The 20485-nt window shown below is 23.6% G+C and overlaps 3 protein-coding genes across 3 annotated transcripts; all 3 read right to left on the bottom strand. All coding sequences in view use genetic code 6, as the record gives it.

Annotated features, from left to right (window-relative positions):
* Positions 1-155: 155 nt before the first annotated feature.
* Positions 156-5661, bottom strand: TTHERM_000465049 (cyclic nucleotide-binding domain protein; the record flags this gene model as incomplete). The annotated part of the gene is made up of 6 exons (XM_012800246.1): positions 156-2975; positions 3036-3196; positions 3277-3586; positions 3641-3679; positions 3739-3922; positions 3992-5661. The coding sequence occupies 6 exons, from the start codon at positions 5659-5661 to the stop codon at positions 156-158; spliced, it is 5184 nt and encodes a 1727-aa protein (XP_012655700.1).
* A 915-nt stretch (positions 5662-6576) lies between these two features.
* On the bottom strand, positions 6577-11655 carry TTHERM_00465040 (chromosome condensation regulator RCC1 repeat protein; the record flags this gene model as incomplete). Its single annotated transcript, XM_001025001.2, has 13 exons — positions 6577-6742; positions 6787-7239; positions 7303-7856; positions 7910-8439; positions 8508-9009; positions 9069-10000; positions 10051-10290; positions 10354-10534; positions 10592-10907; positions 10973-11204; positions 11278-11409; positions 11469-11486; positions 11550-11655. 13 exons carry the CDS (start codon positions 11653-11655, stop codon positions 6577-6579), a joined length of 4362 nt encoding a protein of 1453 aa, XP_001025001.2.
* Positions 11656-12747: 1092 nt separating this feature from the next.
* Positions 12748-17520, bottom strand: TTHERM_00465030 (DNA topoisomerase I; the record flags this gene model as incomplete). The annotated part of the gene is made up of 11 exons (XM_001025000.2): positions 12748-13443; positions 13520-13834; positions 13916-14062; positions 14152-14525; positions 14587-15151; positions 15203-15558; positions 15612-15795; positions 15858-16326; positions 16379-16518; positions 16580-17346; positions 17424-17520. The coding sequence occupies 11 exons, from the start codon at positions 17518-17520 to the stop codon at positions 12748-12750; spliced, it is 4110 nt and encodes a 1369-aa protein (XP_001025000.2).
* Positions 17521-20485: the final 2965 nt, after the last annotated feature.

Below are 20485 nucleotides of genomic sequence, written 5' to 3'. Positions count from 1 at the left end.
CAAATTATTGCTAATTAATTATATTTATGTTAAATTTAAAGGAAAGCTGAGGAAACATCTATTTTAATTAGAGAAATTAACATACAATTATAGTATAAATAACTAAATTTTATAAAATACTCAATTAATTTAATAAAAAATAATAATAAAATTGGTCATTTTTGGTTTTTATTTTTAATTTTTAAGCTATATACATAAAAAGAGTTTCCTTGTTATCGGAAAGATTTGGTTTTTAGTTTTTTATTTTTTAATGAACTTTCAAGCTACTTCAGAATTACCTTGATATTATAGTGTGGCTTATAAAACTAAAATTCTTTAATGGATTCTAAATTTTCATCAAGCTTAGGAATGTATGGTACATACTAAGCATTATAATTTTTGTTAAAGTAACCTATATCTATTTCATTATTTCTCAAGTTTCTATCCATTCCAAAGTTTTAATAGAAGCTATCGCCGTATTAAGAATAGTTTAATTAATCTTATAATTATTCTTAGTAATTTTATATTTTTTTTAAAGCTATGCTTTTGCGCAATCTTCCATTCATATTCTAAAAAAATTTACTTATAGATTATTGATTCTAAAATTATTAATTTGGATTATTATAGCTTTGTAAATTGGTTTACAGCTAAGGTATTACTTAGCTAAGTTTTGGCAGATTAATCTTAGATTTAATTGAATGCTTAGATTTATCGTTATAAACTGAATATAACATTGATTATTCCACTTTATCAGGGAAGAATTCACCCAAAATACCTAGTTATTAGTTTATTTAGCTTAATTATTGAAGATGTTACTGCTGTTGTGTAGATAAAAAATCTATGCTACTAAGCAATTAGGAGTTATTAAATTGAGATTTCCCTTTGACAATCGACTGCTTTTTGGAGTCCAAGTAGTTATTTGTGAATTACATCGATGTAGCCATTGGTATTAGCTAGCTAGAATTACTTTCATCGAATTAAATAGAAAATGGCATCATTACTTATGATGCTTAGAGAGGATTTATTAAAGAAGGCTTTTTCATTTAGTTACCACTTCTAACTAGTGGAGACTACTCTTAAATGATAGTTAATATTTTCTTCTTTTTATTGTTAGCTACTTTTTTAAATTATGAAGCAGAGTTTTAAGAGTCTGAGTCTGCTTTGTATTAAGAATCATTAAATTTACTAGAAGTTCTCTTACGAGTTGAAGTCTACTTTTAAACTTTTGATTATTCAGTTATTGCATCATTATAATTATTTCCTAAAGAATTAGAGTTAAGAATAATGTTATTGATATTCGTTCCGCTGTTATAATTTATAGCAATTCCATGATTGTTATTTATATAAGGCTAAGAACCCAAAACTTTTGTAGAGCTATACCCATTTTATATATCAATATGTGGAGATTAGTTGTATTGAACTTGTTCGGAGTAGTTAGAATCTGTTTACTTTGGTGTTTGATTTATATTATTGTCTAGTTAATGCTAAATTATTGATTTCTATCTTTAAACATGTTTTCCAATTACTTCATCGTATCCTTATAGTATACCTAACTCTTCTTTGTGTATTTAATACAAAGTTTTAGGTGTTTGAGATATTCTTCTTGTCTGATGAGTCATTGAAGGTGAGCCCTGATAGTTTTGTTCATTGTTGTTATTTATGTTATTGATACTGTTGTTTATATTTTAGTTAGGAATTTAGTTCACAGTGTTTATGATATTTGAGGAGGAATATGAAAGTGGAGTAGTTACTGTATTATTTATATTGCAGTTGTTAGAAATATGGTTTAAAGCATTTTAGTTACTATTTGCAAAGCTACTATGAACATTCTAATTATTAACATTTATGTTACTTTGGTTACTTGTTTTTGCAGTTTAGTTTTGCGGGGTATTGCAAATTGTTTGCATTTGTTAGACTTCATCAACTATATTCCAAGTAAGATTTTTCTTTTTGTTCCTGTGCACATTTGGAGAAGCTGAGTGAATCATTTCTTTAGCATGATTTACTTTTTAATCAAACACATCTTCTGGAGTGAGATTTCTTTAAGGAAACTCACTGTTTTAGTTGTGTTAAAAGTTAAGAAATTGTGATGAGTTATTTATAGATTCATCTTACTAAATGTTGTTGCTGTTATTCTTTGATAAATAAGGTTTCGATTTGATTTGGTTTGAAAAAAAGCTCTATTCTTGGTTGAGTGAAGGAATTGGACTAACTGCTAGTTCTTATTAGGTAGGAATCAAAATATTACCCTAGCTGCTTGCACCATTATTAATCACATTGGTAATTGCATGAGAAGTATCCTTTCTGATAGGATACAAGAAAGATTACCCTGACTTTTGCTCAAAAAAAAATTCATCCTCCTTGGTAAAAGATCTCTACTTATTTGTAGTGTTTAAAGTGTTTAAATTCTAGAGATGATGTTCTGATTTTCTCCTATTTGACTACTCTTAGTCTATGTCAGTATAAACCAAATTATTTTTAGAAGGAAGGCCTTCTAAGCTTTGCTGATGCTTAGTATTTTAATTATTTTCATTGTTAAAACCATCATCAGACTCTTTACTTAAATTGTCATTGAATTAGTCAAGTTCCAAATTTGATTAATTTAATCTTTGATCATAAAATCCACAACTTGTATTCATCGCATCAAACATGCATTTATTATATAAAGAAGAATTTTATTCTACTTTCTAAGCTGCTTGATTAATCCCGTTTTAATCAGAGAGTGCATTAAAATCTTTTTTTTTTCTTTTAGCAAATCCAGGACTTCTTAATTATACTTTAGGACAATTTTAACTAAGAATTATTTTCTCTTTATCTGCAACAAAATGGACCTCTGGGCAATCAATCACTTAATGCTTTTCTTTTTTACAAGCAGAGCATACTTGGAAAACCAAATTATGCTCATTTTAAAATAGCAAATCATCTTTTATTTCACAAAAAATCTCTAAGTCTTTTTAGTTCTCTTAAATAATATTTCTAAATTAATCTCTATTAACCTGAATTTATTAAATAAATACATTTTTTAAAATAAAATTAAGTCTTTAAAAAATACATACCTTAAAAACAATTGACTCCTCAGAGCAGCGAGCATATGATTCTCTTGGCATTCCAGTAAAGAAACTGAGTTAGCCAAAATGCTGGCCAGTTTAAATTGTTTGAAAAACAAGATAGTTTTCTTCATCTTTGCATCTCTTTTCTGTAACATAGAATAATTCAACTTTTTTATTATTTTTTTAAATTTAAAAAACATAAAAGCTATAAAATTTCATAAGAATTAATAATTAAACTTTAAAATACCTTATCCCTGAGCAACGAAATACAAATTACAATCAGTCTCTTCTCCTTAGTAATAGACTATCTAACCTTTTTCAAATTATATCTCATCAAGATGCTTTGAAATCTAAGTTTTAAATTTTTCAGTGAAAATTTTCATAATTTCCATTTTGTCAATTATTTTTTTATTTATTGACTCTATTATTTTATCTTTTAAAGAAGAATTTAACAATTTAAGTTAATTTTTTGACTGGTGCTCTCTATTTTATTTATATTTTTTTGTAAGTGTGTACTTTAAATTTTATTTAGCATCAACTATTATCTATTCAGGAACCTTTATTAAAAAAAAAATCAATTTAGCAATAAATACTTTGTTTAATATTCTTACATTTCTTTTGGGGAGGAAATTACTGATAAAAACAGCTTTCTAATTATATTTATTAAATTATTTAAATTCTTTTTTTAGTAAAAATTTTGAAATTATACATCAGAATAGCTAGCGGAGAAAGAGTATAATTTAGCCATCTTGATAAAAGAACAGACAAATCTGTATATAAAAAATACTGAGAAGATTTAAGTAAAAACTAAGAATAATTGCTCCGACTGAGTCTTAGTCTACATTCCTTAGAATATCAAACTACTGCACATAAATTAAAGAGATGCTGTGTACCTTTTATTTAACAAGCAATATAGATGTTAAATATTAAAAAAATATATATTTATTAATTAAAATATTTACAGATAGTGCCAGTTTTAATTAGTCAGTTAATTATAATCTATCCAAGAAGTATTTATCATAGCTTTTTACGTATTAGAGCGGCTTTCATTTTTCCCTATGGCTATCCAAATAACTGTAAAGGAATGCAAAACAAGACCAAAAATAGCTCCATTATATAAAATTTTAAACACTAATTTTCGGAACTAATTAATAGAAGCTTTTAATTTTAATCTTTTTAGGCTTTAAAAACTAGATTGAATCTTTAAAAAATATAGCACTTTTATAACAATCGGTGGATCTTAGCTACCAATAATAAAAAATAGAAGACACAAAATGCTGACAAGATCAAATATAAAAAACCTTTTAAAGTACCTCAGTGATGCTATATTTGCATCAGTAATTAAAATTCCTTTGTTATAAAATCCAGTAATATAGCTCATAAATAAATCTATTAATTATAAAGGGAATCCAACACATGCAAAATAGAAAATTATTGTATTTTAATTAATGTCTGTATCGTTGCTTATCAAAAGCCTATCTATTTCATTTTCGAATACTGCTCTGAGAGTAATAAAAAAATAGAAAATTATCAAAAACAAAACTTGAAGTAAATCAATAATTAATCTTTTTAGGTCAGTAGGATTAATCGCTGTTTTTATGCAAGTAACCCAAAGTAGAATGCTAGAATAAATCTGAATAATTGACTTTCTCTCTGTTTTTGGCTTCTAACTTGTTTCAGTACTTTGCAAAGGCTAATCTTTAAAGCTCCTAGCAGATTAAAATAAATTAATCATTTTCTTTTTTGATGTAAAATTGCTATTGCTTCCTATTGATATTTATTCTAGCTACTTAGAAGTCTCCTTGATAAATAGACTATTTTAATCTTTATTATTTACATTTGAAATATTTTTAGAAGTACTTTGAAAGCAGCAACTACTTTTTTTGATATTCCCTAAATCTTAGTTTATTTAGCATTCTAAATTTTAACACGAAAATTGCCTATTGTTCATTAAACTAGACCAATCATCTATCAATCTTAAATGAAAATTAGTTAAATTCAAAAGCTTCACTCTTTCAAGTTTACTAATTAATTTTTGACGTAGTCTATTGGCAGTTTAGTAGACATTATACTGAAAAGTTGTTTTTTGTGCTTATTTCTATGATTATTCAGTATGAATACGACCATTATTTGAATTTATTCCATTCATAGCATTCATTAAACTTTACTTATTATCGAAGGATATTGGTGATTGCATTTACATTAATAGTTTTTAGAAATTATTATTATCTTTTTGCTGAAGCATGTTTTTAGATGTTTCGTCCATGCTTTATAAATTTAAAATTGTTATGCTCTTTTGAGCGTCTTGCTTAACTTCAGAAGGATTTTTCCAATTAGCAGTAAATTCATCAATTCCTGTATTTGTATTATTTTAATTTTTAAGAACCTGTAATGCGTTCTAGTTATATCCTAACCTTTATAATCTTTATTAATCACTCATAATATTTGTTATATCAAACATATCATCTTGCTCATCTTTAACTAGAATATCATTATCCATCTAATTTTTCAAATGAAATTTCTTCAAGTTTTTATGGTCTTCATCATCAAACAGTTTATTCATACGATTTTGATTTTATCTGAGGGAATTCCCAGACGTAACAATATCTAAATCCTAAGAATTTATGATCATTTTAAAATAATAAATTAATACAATCTATTCTTTCTATATAGATATTGTTATTAGTATTAAGTTAATTTTTTACCAATATAGTTAATTTTAAAGTATAGGATAACTAACTACATGCAAGCAAGATAATCAAAATCATCCACAAATAACATAATCATTTTTTAAATAATCTATATTAATCTAAATTTTCTTACCGTCGGTTTATCACTATAAAATAAGTAACAAAAATTCTTAAATTATATCGTATGAAAATATTTACACTAATTAATTATAAAAAAAATCTAAAAATTCCAACCTTGTCACTTTTATTATAAGAAATATAGAAGATATTTAAGTAATTTGATAATTTAGTACATTCTATTTCTTGATTGTTAAAAATGTTAAACAAATTTTAATTTAAATTATTATAAACAATTATTTTAACTTACTTTTCTAAATTTAATTTTTAACAATTAGAAAATAGTTCAAATAATTCTAAAAGCATCCCTTTTCAATTCTAAAAATTCTTATCATCATTAAATTTCTATTAATTAATTTAAAAACTTGAAAAAATATTTGAAAAATTGACATTATTAAGCTATTAAAATTCTAATAAAAAGTCTTTTATTTAATATTAAGTTAATGAGTATAATAAAATAATTTTATTTTATTTAAATCAAATATGAATTAATTTTTAAACTTAAAATTCTTTTCATCAAAAAATTTTATATTTTTAAATTTTAAATTGATATTAAGAAATTACTTTTTTAGAGATAATTTAAATAGCAAATATAAATATTTTTATTTGATTTATTAACGATTTTAAATAATTTATTGTTGTTGATTAATAAAATTTAAGTTTTTTAAATGTTTTAATAATCTATTTTAAAATAAATAGAAACATTTGAATAAAAATGAAAATTAATTTATTTATTTTGATCACTTTTTATTATAATCTTAATATTTATTAAGTTTATTATCCACTTCGTTTAGCTTAGATTCTAATTAATCCTTTGCTCTTTTCATGTAAGCCAATCTTTCTTTAACATCAGCTAAATCTTTCATTTTTTAATCTTATTCTACTCTACTTTTTTCTAATTTATTTCTAAAAAAAATTAAAATAACTACTTTTTATAATATAAATTTTACTTTTCTTGGATTTGTTGGTTTTATAAGTTAGATAAATACATACTACTATTATCTAAATTTGGTTTTACTTTTGATCTCACTGGAGAATATGTTAAAGAAACATTATTTGATTAGTTTGGTGTATTTTTATTTTCTTACTATTTTTGTTATTATTTATTGTTATTTTAACTAAAATTTAATTTATCTTAATCTAATTTTTATTATTATTATTATATATTAGAATTGAAACCATAAGCACTTCTTTTTAATGGCTGATCAATTTCTTCTTCATGTGCTCTCCTTTGGTTGTAATATTATTTTAATAATTCGTCTTATTATTTTATTTCATTATTTTAATTAATTTAAGAATTTGCTAAATTGCTGTTATAGATATTGCTATTGTTGTCATGAGAATTATCCAATATATCGAGCAACTTCTTAGCAGAAGAGCTTATTTTTCTTTTTTACTCTTCTCTATTATTAATAAATAAATTTTATTTATTAAATTATATTTATTAAAAATTTATAAAATATTACATTTTCGATTTCAATTTACTTCTTACTATGTCAGATTTATTATTTAAAGTAAAGGATTAATTATCTGAAATATTTTATTTAAATCTTTTAGGAGACTCATTTGGGGTTAAGGCTATGTTTCTATTTGTGCTCTAAGCTAGACTATCTTATGCATTATTTTATAAAACTCTGGCTGGCTTTTGATGGTATCCTGATGTATTCAAGGAAGGTTTATTTAAAGGTTTTTTATCAGTAGGATTTTCAACAGAATCAAAAGTTTGATTGTGAATAATGTGATTATTATCAAAATCTTCTTCTTCTTAATTATGTTTGATATTTATATTTGAAACGTTATTATTGTAATTTTCATCATTGTAATTATTCTAATTGAATAACTCATAAAGTTATTCTGCATTGTGATATAAATTTTTTAAGGTCCTCTATTTATACTATTCAGCCTATCTATCAACCTCTGCATTCAGTAACTCTCCTAGCTTAATATTCTTTTCTTCTAATTCTTTCACTTAAGCTTTCAAGGCATTGCTTTTACTTTCCAATTCTTCTATATACTCATCCTAAAATGAATTAGTTAATAATTATTTTTCATTTTCTATTTACAATTCTTTACCTTATTTCTGACTTCTCTATGGAGCTCATCTATTTTAGGTATTTCTTCCTTCAATTATTTGTTATCTTCTTATAAATCTTAGATCTAGTTCATAAATCTTTGTTCATTATCTTAAGATTACTGAAGTTTAATCTTGTAACTTTGCAACTATTCTCTCAGTGATTTGTTTTCCAAATTTATTTCTTCATTTTATTTTAGCTCAGCATAGTAAAACTATTCAAATTTCTATTTTTGTTAGATCTCTTATATCAATTAATTATCTTTTTCTTTTATTTCTTACTGATTTATTTAATTCTTCTTTTCCAAATCAAACTTCACATCTTCTAATATTTTTAAGTTCTCTTAATAACTTGTTAGGCGATCTTCTAAGAATTGGTAATTGTCTCTGAACTCCTAGCACTACTAGTTCAACTAATTTACAACTTCATTTGTTCTTTTTTATTCTAACTTAAATTTCTCATTTTAAGTCTCTAAATTAATTTGCAATTTATCAATAATATCTTGCTTTTCTGTAATCATTTTTTCAAGTTCTATAAAAAAATTAAATTATTTTTTTAAAGAAAATAATAAAAAAAATAAAATTCATAAATTTATTTACTTTGAATTTAGGAAGTAAACATTTGCAGTTAGTTAACTTTTTCCTTAACATCTTCTTTAGCCATTTATACATTTTTATCTTGGCTCTCTTTAATTTGGTTAAAGTATTCCAATTAGCTATTTAACTCGATTATTTTCTACTCATTTTCAATATTTCTTTTATAAAGCTCATCATGATTTTTTTTTAATTAGTCAAATTTAAGCATTTCCTCATTTAAGAGAATTGACAAATCATTTAATCCCCCTTTTCCATACTAAATTTCTTTTAATTGTCTTCTTAGCTCTATCAAATTTTACTCTAAATTAAGCTTTTCTTTTCTTTCATTTCTTAGAGTTTCTTCCAAATAATTATATTTACTTTGCAAAATATTATTTTCAATATCATGCAATTACTTTTCAGGATTATAATTATTCTATGATCCTGGTAAAGGAGGTATTTTGCTTTACCTGTTTGAAAAATTATTTGGGTGATTATATGTTGGCGTTTTTCTGGAACCATAATTCTTATTTATAAAATAAATGTTAATCAAAATAAAAAATATGTTTATAATTAATTAATTACTTCTGTTGATACTCTCTTTTAAGATTCATAATTAAAAGTATCAGCTGAAAGAGAAGGTGATTTAGAAATAGGAGGCATTGAAAGTTTTAATGGGCCTGACTATACATTATTATCTAGGCTGCTTAAATTAGCTTAACTGGAAGCATGTTTATTGTAGTTGATATAGCTGTTATTTTTATTTTCATTTTCTTTTGACATTCTTGAGTAGGAAGGATTTATTGTAGAATATTAACTGGATGCATAATAAGATTAATTGTTTGGTTACTAAGATTTATAATTATCATTTAAAGGTTATTTATAATTATCATTATTTGATTGTTTATAGTTATCATTAATTGATTTATATTTATCACTTATTGATCTGTTATTATCATTGTAGTTATCATTATTTATAGATTTATAGTTTTCATTAATAGATTTAAAATTATCATTTACTTTGTAGCTTTCTGTGATAGATGAGTGTTCACCTTTTATAATATCTCGAAGCTAATCATTATTATTGACACTTTTGATATGTTTTGATGTAGTAGAAATAGGAGAGAGTGATCTCTTTTCATTATCTATTGGAGCGTAATCAGAATGTGATCTTTGATGATTATTATTCATCTAACTTTAGTTAATTGTATTGTATTAACTTGAATTATGTGATTATTAGTGCTGTTATGCAGGCACTGGGCTTATAATTTAGTTCCTTGAATTTGTGAAATATTGTTTATCTTCATTTTTATCTATATTTTTCTCATATCTACTCAGATTTAGTGGAGACCTGGAATTATTTTCATAATCTAGAGAGAGATTTTATCTTTAAATTCTTTCTTCTACTCTACTTTGCTTCATAGGTTATTATTGTTGCAATTGATTAGAAACTGGATTTTCAATGAATGTGCTTTCAACATGTAAACCTAAAGTCTCCTTTCTCTTTCCATCTTCCCCTACAAAAATAATTTAGAATTTAATTGCTTTCAAACAAATAATTTTTTACCTAAGCCCTATGAGGAATGATGTGCGCTACTTTGGTGCTTTTGTTTTTGTAAATCTTTTGATTTTGGAGCACTCAGTGCTACCATGTAATTTATTCCACAAGCTACTTTAATTACTTTTCTTCCTTTTAAAGCAGCAACAGGAAATGGGTTTAATCTTGGTTCTTGGTCGCCAACTCCCAATTCTCCATTCTAATTAGATCCCCATGTCCAAACTACTCCGTTTGCATCTACAGAACTTCCTATTTATATTTAGACATAAATCAATTCAATCATAAAAAAAATTATTATTTTTTTTTCCTTACCTGAGAAACCACCCACGGATATGTCATTAAAAGGTGAATCTATCTTACAAAACTTAGTTGGAAAAGGATAATCTCCAAATACACCTGTACCCCAAATAAATAGCTCTCCTCTTCTGTTTAAAGCTGCAGAATGATGACCTGCAGCAACTTTAATTATAGTTTAATCTTCTAAATTTTACACCTATAAAAAAAGATTATTTAAACAAAAAATATTTTTACAAAACAATAAATTAATTACTTTTTAGAGCTCCTTTGTAGAAGTTTTATGCCCTATTCCTAACTACCCAAAATTGTTTGCTCCACAAGAATAAATTTCTCCTAGTTAGGTTAAAATCAAAGTAAAATAATGTCCACAAACAGCTTCAATTGCTTTTTCAATTCTAACCTTAGAAGGATAGAGCTCACCTGATGAGTTAGGCAAACATAATTAGCCTTCTTCGTTTGAACCACATGCAAATACTTCTCCATATTAATTCAATAACATCGTATGTCTAGCACCACAACTTACATCAATATATTTTTGTTTTTATCCTAAAACCTTAACTGGTGCCCAGCTATTAAAAATTTAATATTTTATTAACTAAGATAAATCTATATATATCTTTTTATAATATCTTACGTATGTTCTTAAGAACCGATTCCTAAAACACCCAAATCACCATTACCCCATGAATAAGCTTCACCATTTTCCATAACAGCTACAGTGTGGTTAGAGCCACATGCAATTTTACAACAAACTAGTTTTTATAAATCTTCTACTAGACAAGGAGAAGAGCTTTAAGTTATTTGCTTATTATCAATACCTAATCTACCTTTTAAATTACTGCCTATAGTATAAATATGACCCCTAACTTTTATATAAATCGAATTGAAGCTCATTCGCCTACATAAAAATCAAACATTATGTTTAATATTTGTATTTACTTGTAACAAATGCAGTATGCTCTTCTCCACATGATATTTGCTTAATAACTAAATTATATGAACATATTTTTGGAACTAAATAATTCTTTCCAGTATATTTATGACCTAATCCTAACTATCCATATTTATCATCTAAATAATTAGCAATTTTATAAACTTTAAATATGATAATAGTCTTTCAATTTATTTACTTCCCCAAACATAAATTTCTATTTTTAAAAAATGCAATCTAAGTATTATAAATATGAATTTAAATGTTAATATAAACTTACCGGTATATGTATTGTTAGATTTTGATATAGCCTATTGCGAATTTGATCGTTAGCGCTCTTCTAACGCATTATAACTATTACTCCTGTAGCCTTCTTATTTAATCATTCACTTAAAATTTGGCAATTTGAAAACCTACAATAAATCCTTATTATCTTATCTAAATTTGTGTGCTTTGCAAATAATGTTTATTAAGCCTTCTTGAATTTTTAGTTATTTAATTATTTCAAAATTAAGAGATAAATTAGTCGGTAAAAATGATTCTTGATTGATTTTAAACTTAAAAAAAAAATAACAAAAACAAAATACCCTAATTTTTGAATACTCACATTAATTAATCAGTTAATATAAAATTTAGAATAAATCAAAACATCCATCCAATTAAGATAAATAGGATATTTTTTTATTTATTCATTTTTACTAATTAATTTTCTAATTCTATTTTTATAAATCATTCTACTTTTTTCATAATATTTTAATATTCCATTTAATAATAATGAAGATTTATTATTTATTTATGTTGTTTTTTAAAAAAAGTTTGAAGTATAAATATTAAAATTATATTAATATTAAGAAATATATAGTATATAAGTTAACTTATTGAATAGCATTAATTTTAAAATATAATCAAATAAAAGTAAATGTTTAGTTTAAGCATAATTTAATTAGAAAGATTAAAAAAATTTTTTTTATTGATAAGTGAAAAGTAATAATATTTATATTTTTAAATATATGTTTTATTGATTGATAAGATAGAATTTGAAATTAATTCAATAAAAATACATGAGATATGAGTTAAGTATTTAAAAAATTTAAAGTTTCATACTTGTAAAATTGAATTATAAAGTATAGAAAAACTTTATATAAAAAGTATTTTTTAAAGAAAAATTACTTATTTTATTTGAAAATAGATTGAGTTAAATATTGAAATAAACGAATTGAGTAAGTTTTTTAGAAGATTTTTAAAATAAAGTATTTCATTATAGTAATATTGAAATAGGATACAATAAATTAATATATAAAATGAAAATACAAATTAAAAGAAAGATATTATTTTAATTAGTTAAATATATATTTTGAAAGTTAGTAGTAAATTAATTATGTTTGTTTCATAAAAATATTTATTGATTGTATTATTTTTAATTAAATTATTAATTTATTAATTTTAAATTTACTTAATTAAAAAGTTTTAATATTTAATCAGAAGTCAAGTTGTTTAAGCAATATTGATGATGAGTCTAGTGCGCTATTATTCTTATTTTGGAATGAGTTATTCATTTCTTTTTCATAGTTTGGTTTGCGTTGTTATTAAAAATTGTTTTATTATATTGATGAATTTGTAGATATGTTTTGTTTAAAAGAGTTGCCTTAGAATTATTAATTATTAAACTGGTTCTATTTGAAATTATTCATTTATCTTGGCTTTCTATTGTTTTGTTAGAATGAATTTTCAAGGCTACTATAATTTTTAAAGGTGGAATGTCCATCGATTTCAGATAATAACATAGTAGATTCTTTCAAGATTTCGTATGTTTCTTGATTTTCTTTTATTATGTTATTTCTAGGGAACTTTGAGAAAAACTCTAAATCTTATTTGTGTGAATCTTCTAAAATATCTTCAAAATTAGAGTTTTGGAATTAATTATCAATTTTTTGTTATTATTGAGCTTTGAATTAATTGAATGTATTTCCATAACTCTTAGGAGCCTTTTGAATACCCTTTTTAACAAAATCTACAGTTGGGTGAGTTGGTTTACTAAATTATTCCTCATCCTCATCAGCTTCTCCTTCTTCTTGAGAAAGTTTCTTAATTGCCTTGGTTGCTCTAGGTTTTCTTGTTTATGGTTTAGTGTTTGCTTCATCCTAAATATTTTCCTTTTCCTAAAAGTTAAATTCCTAAATAAAAAAACTCTTTAGAAGACTATTAAAAGTAAGTCACTAAAGTTAAAATAATTTAATAAATAAAACTTACTGTAGCAGCTTTGGGTGGTCTTCCTCTTCTCTTTTTAATTGGCTGATCTGCTTCAGTAATTTAGTTTTCTATTTCCATAATATTGTTCTTTAATCCTATCACTTTTTGGTTATTATTTATCTATAATGCTTATGGTTGCTTAAGTTTCAAAGGTTAATCCTCAATTGATTTGTCAAGATCTTCATTAAAATAACGCTAGTTTCTCAAGCTACTCTCACCTTAAGGTTCAGTTGGAGGTCTTTCTTCCATCCTATTCTTTGTTTAAATATCACAGAACAAACAGCCTAATGCAGAAAAACCGTCACTAGTTTCAATCTAATTTTTATGTAAATTTATAAATTACCAAAATTCTAACAACTTAATGATTTAAAATAAAAAATTAAATAGAATGATTACTTTAACTTAGAAGCAGTTACAGTTAGCACACTTCATTTATGATCTAATTAATTTACCATTCTTTACTATCAAATATTGATACATGCATGCATTGCAAGTCATCGTATAATTATTATTGTCAGGCCAGTCAAGGACAAGTCTGCCACCCTAATTAATAAAAAAAATACATTTAATTATTATTATTTTATTATTTTGAGAATTTATTTAAAAATAACATAAATTAGCTAAAATATTACTTTCTCATATTTACAGTGGGGACAAGGACCTATTTCATTATTAACCATAGAGAATTAACAGCTTCGATTTGAGCATAAATTGCAAGATGTCCTTTAATACTTTTCTTCGCTACTGTAGTTTTCTAACTCAGGCGTTTTTTAGAAGCACAGAGGACAGATGGTAAAACGTTTGGTATTACCTTTAACTGTTGATTCAATTAGCACCAGTTAGAATCCATCAATAGGGCAAAAGCATTCTCCTGCTATGGAATACTTTGAGTCTCTAGGTAATCCGTACATAAATTTGCATCTTTCACAAAAGATTTTTCCAATTTTATCTAATATTTTCATATTGCATTTACATCTTCCACATTTAGTAAAATACTAAGCTTGGCCTATTAGATTAAAAAAATTATATTTAAAAATATTGTTGAAAAATTAATAATGCTAAATTACTTATGGTTGTTTCAATAGATTAGTAAATTGGATCAAAATATTTATCGAGGACACCGACTTTACTTACGAAATACAAATACTTATTCTTGAATAATTCTATCACACTTTAGAGTACTTAGTCTTTGTCTAATTCACCTTAGGAAATAAGATCAACTGATCTTTCTATAGAGCTTCTCAAATTTGGAGCTACCAATTCAGGATCAATTTCAGCATAAGCATGAATCAATGATGAACCGAGTTCTGTTGGTACTAATCTTCTAGCTTATCCAACAACTTGAACATACTCTCTGTCGCATATATTTTAAATATGTTGAGCCATAGAAGCATCAGTACCTATTCCATTTTGCTCCATCAAACTAATTAAGTCAGACTCTGTTAAATGGTCAGGTGGTTGAGTCTTTCCAGAATGAATATCTACACTGTGAAGATAAATTTGATCTCCTTCTGAAAAGTTAGGTATTTCATTTTCATAAATCTTTTACCAAGGTAAAGCTTCAAGGTATCCCTTATCTATGACAGCAGTGCCAATCAATGAAAAAGTTTGGTTACCAGTTTAGAAAAGAACCTTGTTATTTTTTTTAGTTTAATAAAAATATATTTTACAATAGAAATTTACTTTTTTCTTATAGAGACGGCAATCAGAAGAGACAGTGGCTAAGAAATGTCTGCATACAAGTTCGTAAATGTTTTGTTCGTCTCTAGATAGTTATTATCTCATAATTTTATTGGTAGGAGTAATAGGAGGATGATCACCAACATCTTTTCCTAATCTAGATTTGTGAATACCATTTTACTAGAGTTTTTAAGCATAAATGCTAATATTCTAATTTTAATGGTATTAACATACAGCATGTAATACTGAATTAAAATCAAATTTATCAGGATATTTAGTACTTTCAGTTCTGGGATATGTGATAAAACCTCCTAAATATAATTTTTCAGCTACTTGCATAGCATTTTGAGGACCGAGACCTATTTATACATAATAATTAATTAAAGTTTAAACTCATAATTAATATGAATACCATATTGCTTTGAAGCCATTTTCAAGAAATTTACAGTGTTCAATGCAACTGGTTTTATTTTTTAGGTTTCTTTATTATCAACTTTTACAACAGAAGTTTATCCAATGCTTTCTAACTCTTATTTTACATCTAAAGCTTCTTATTGGTCGTAAGTTCTTTCTTTAGTCCATTCTAAGTTTATCAACTAAATTTATTTGAAAAAAAAGAAATATAATAATCAATAATAATAATAAAAATATATATTACTTCATTTGGGACTAAGCTGATTTTAGGAATAATTCTGTAAAAAGGTTTAGAAATAAAATCTTTTATTTCGTCATCTCTTTGAACACAGAAAGATAAAGTAGGAGTTTAACAAGGGCCAAATGTAATTTTTTTATTATTTAAATCTTCGTATTTTCTAACTAAATATCTAGTTTAGAAACGTGAGAAAGCAACACCAACTTTTAAATCAATAATTTAACGGGCATCTACAGCTTGAGATTCATTGAAATTAGGACCTATTGAAAGCTCATCAAAAGCCTTGCGAATATCAATTGGAGTAATTGATGAAAACTTAGCTCTGAAAATTTATTGGAAATCTTCTTTAATCAATTCAGGTTTGCAAATAGTTAGTACTTCAAAGCATATATTTTCACCTTCTCTATCATTATCTAACCAAAGAATAAGATAACTAGCTCCCATAGCTTCTTTTTATAGATGCTGTATGATTTAACTTTTTTGTTAAATAAAAATAAAAATATAACTTCTTTTCATTTTTAAATTACCTATTTGGATTTGTTTCTTTTTTTAAAGTTGTGGCATTAAATAGCTTATAAGGATCAACTCTTCTCCAATCTTGATATTCTTAAGTAAAATCTGAAGTATAAATGTGTCCAATAACAGATGTAACTTTAATCAATGCTTTCTATTAAATACAAAAAATACATATTATTTTATTTATATTTTGAATGGTTTTAAAAAACTACCTTTCCAAAAATATGGCCATAGAAGGTAAAGACATTAGAAAATTTGCATATTCCTTTACGAGTAGTAAATCCTGCTCCACCAAGAGCTTCAGCAATACTACGTGCTATAGAAGGTTTTTCAGCAACCATCAATACTGTAACGAAGCTATCAAAACCTTCATCAACAGAGTAAGGAAGAAGTCCTTTAGCATGGACATTGCTGAAGTATGGTTGATTTTGTTATCTAGGTGGCTAATGAACTGAACCTGATGATCCTTAAAAGCTAGATGAATTATTTCTGGGTTAACGAAGAGGATTACTATTTGCCTTTATTTCACCATCTTCTTAATTCTCTAATGATCCTTCTCTTTGTTTTGCTAATCTATTCTTGTAGTTAGGATCAAAATTTTTACCCAAATAACCTGTTTTAGCAGGCACTTTGCTATCGTCTTGAGAGAGGCCTCTTAATGACTAGAATTGCTCATTATTTGAGTCTTTTCTTTAATTAAATTTGCCTTAGAATGAACTCTGATCTTTTTGATATTAATTTAAGCTGCCTTTTCTCAAGGGTGCTGCTCCAGTTGATTATTCTTATAAATCAGATCCATCCTTTTCAATGTGCATATTCCTATCTTTTCCATAATTCTTGCCATAAGATTAAGCTCTATCAAACTATTTAAGTGAGTATGAGCTTTAATCAGCTTCATGATCAAATTTATTAAATCTGGGATTATGTTAGAATTTTTGCTGAGCATTTTAAGTGTATTAAAATGTGCTTTTTTAACCTTCTATTAAAAAAAAGAATTTAATAATACAAAATAATAAAAAATAAATATTTCTAAATCTTTTTGTTAATAAATATTACAATTTTGCTTATCCTAGATGAAGCTATGCTAAGCTTTAAACTAATCCTACTACATATTGAAAGACCTATTAAATTTTCCTTAGAAGTCTTATTCCATTTTTGCTTTTTCTATTTTAATTGAATCAGAGCTTCAGTTATTTACTTATATATTCAAAGTTGGCTATTTTAAAATCTAGGTAGATTTTTAATAATAAATCATTTAAATCTTAAACGCGCCAATATAAATAATTTAAAATAATACATTTTCAGAATTTATTCTTTGTCTGTGCTTTTTTTAGAACCTAGTTTAAATCAGAAATAATATTATTTATTTATTATCTATCTATCTCTCTTCTTCTATTGTTTTCTTTCAGCTTAAGTTACTATTAATTAATTATACTAAACTAAAAACAAGCTCTTTTGTAATAAATAATCAATGTTAAATTTTAGATACGAATATTGCAATACAAATAAATAAATTGCTAGGAATTACAAATATGTGAAAAATATTAATTAACTCATAATAAACCAAGATTAATTAACCTTTTTAGTTAATTATTTCTGACGATTTTTAAATTTTGTATTTAAGGATCCCCGCAAATTTTCTAAAATTTAATTTCAAATTTGAATTTAATATTAACAATATAAGGAATATAATGTGATATAATAAATAGCTTTAAGTCTTCATTCTTGACTAAAAATACTCTTCAAACCCTGAGTTATAATAAAAAAATAAAAAAAACACTTTAAAAAATAAATTAAATATAATAAATTCCATTTAAATCAAATACTACAATATCTTAACAAGCATAAAATGATTTATTTATTAATTTAAAAAAATATGAAAAAAATAAAAATATTTAAATTGTTCTAATTAATAAGTCGGCAAATAATTATTTGATTAAATGGAGTGTTTTTTAATTTAAATATCTATTAAGATTTTTAAAAAGAACTTTAATTATCTGTTAAGAAATTTTTAAATAAAATATACTCATTATATTTTAACAATTTTACCATTTTTATAATTTTATATTGATTTTTAATTTCCAAATTGGTAAAATTAAATAAATATTGAGCAAACTATATTTGATAATATTCCATTTCATTTTTATTAAATTTTTTCAAGTTGTCTGACTGACTTTATCTTTCTAAATTTAAATTAACATTTTTTTAATTATTTATAATTAAAAAAAAATTATGATAAATGATAAATAGATATTATACTTATACAATCAATTAAAATGTTAACTTTTTTCAAAGAAATCCTTTCTTACTTGGATATTTAATTAAATTAAATAATTAAATAATTTTGTGGCTTATTATTAATTAAGTTATTATTGATGTATTTAGCAAAATAAAAAGCATTTATTTGATAAAAAAAAAATAATTTTTTTAACTCCAAAATAAAATATGAAAAAGAATATCTTAATTTTTTGAGTTTCTTTAATTATTTATCAATAGTATGAATTATTTAAAATTAAATTAATATTAAATTTCTTAGAATTAATTTTTAAAATAACTTATACTTATTTCATTACACCTAAATAATTTACTTTTTTGACTTTCATTTCAATTAACTTTTAATTTAAATATTTGTTAAAAATATAAAATGAAAAATAACTTTTATAATTTGTAATAAAATAAATATACATTTAGCCAACTATGTTTAATAACAATTGTTTTATTTTAGTTTTTATAATTTTTTTCAAAGTTATTATTGGAATATTTAGTAAAAACACATTTAATTAATAATAAAAAATAATACTTTTTTTAATTCCAAATTATCAAATCAAAAATAATATTTAAGTTTTTAAGATTCTTTAATTATTGTAAATAATATTTATATTTTACAACATTATAATTTATTATATTTTGTTTTAGTATTCAAGTGAAATTAATTTATGATTTATACAATGAATATTTTTGTTTTGACTTTCAATTCAATAGATTTTAATATAAATAATTTTTATATATATAAGACGAAACAATGCATAACCTTTTTAATTTAATATAAAATCTTTTTTATAATTACTAATTCCATCACTGATAATAATACATAAAAATTCCATATAATTTATTCTAAATATTGATATAATACTATATATATTTTATATATTTATTTATGCTTGTAAGTTTTAATAAAACTTAGAATATTAATGATGGACTATTTAAAATTAGATTTTAGCATTGTTTTGTTATTATTAAAATGAGAAAATTTTAATTTATTTAATTCAAAAATTTTTTTTAATTAATTTAAGAAGAGCAGTTTCGCTTAGCTTACTTTTTTTAATTTTTTATAAATTTAAAACTAATATTTTGTAAAATAAACTAAAAAATAAAAATAGCTTTTTAAATTAAATATAAAAAAAGAAGTAATAGTTTTTTTTTTCTTCTATTTTTATTTTTAAAATTAATTAAGGCAAAAAAATAAAATCATTTAACTAATCTCTTCATAAAAAATATTCAATAAAGTATAAAAATCTTAACAATTAATTTTATTTTTAGATTGACCTTTTAGTTAGTTTTTAAGTATCAAATTATTTAATTTTAGCTTTGATGAAAATATTTTATAAAAGATTTCTTAATAGTTTATTGTTTAATTTACTTTAGAGTGAATTTTGGAATAAATTCTGATGAATTATATTTAGCAAATCCATTAATAATGAAATTTAATCATATCCAAGAATCTTACAGTTAAATATTCTGATCAATTAAATTATCAAAAATAATTAAAAAAATTTTATTATAAAAATGAATTAAAAAATTTAAAGTAAATTTTGGAATTATAAAAGAAGGAAAATGTAAATCAAGTGATTAAATAAAAGATTTTTATAAATATTTATTTATCAATTTATTTTTCATAATAAAAATTAGAAAATAATTTTCAAATAATTAAATAATATCAATAATTATTTTTAAAAAGTTGAATATGCCCTTAATCCAGTTAGTGAATTATCAGAAATAAATAACAAAAATTTTTGACTAATAAATTCTGAAATTTTTTTCTTAATTTTGTTTTATAAAAGATTTTTCTAAGTAATAGAGATATTTTTTTGATTTTATTTCTTTCAATTTTATTTTTT

This window comes from Tetrahymena thermophila, assembly GCF_000189635.1.
Source record: "Tetrahymena thermophila SB210 genomic scaffold scf_8254371, whole genome shotgun sequence".
Classification (NCBI taxonomy): domain Eukaryota; phylum Ciliophora; class Oligohymenophorea; order Hymenostomatida; family Tetrahymenidae; genus Tetrahymena; species Tetrahymena thermophila.
The sequence above is the reverse complement of the archived record's forward strand: the minus strand, read 5'-3'. Positions and strand labels throughout refer to the sequence as shown.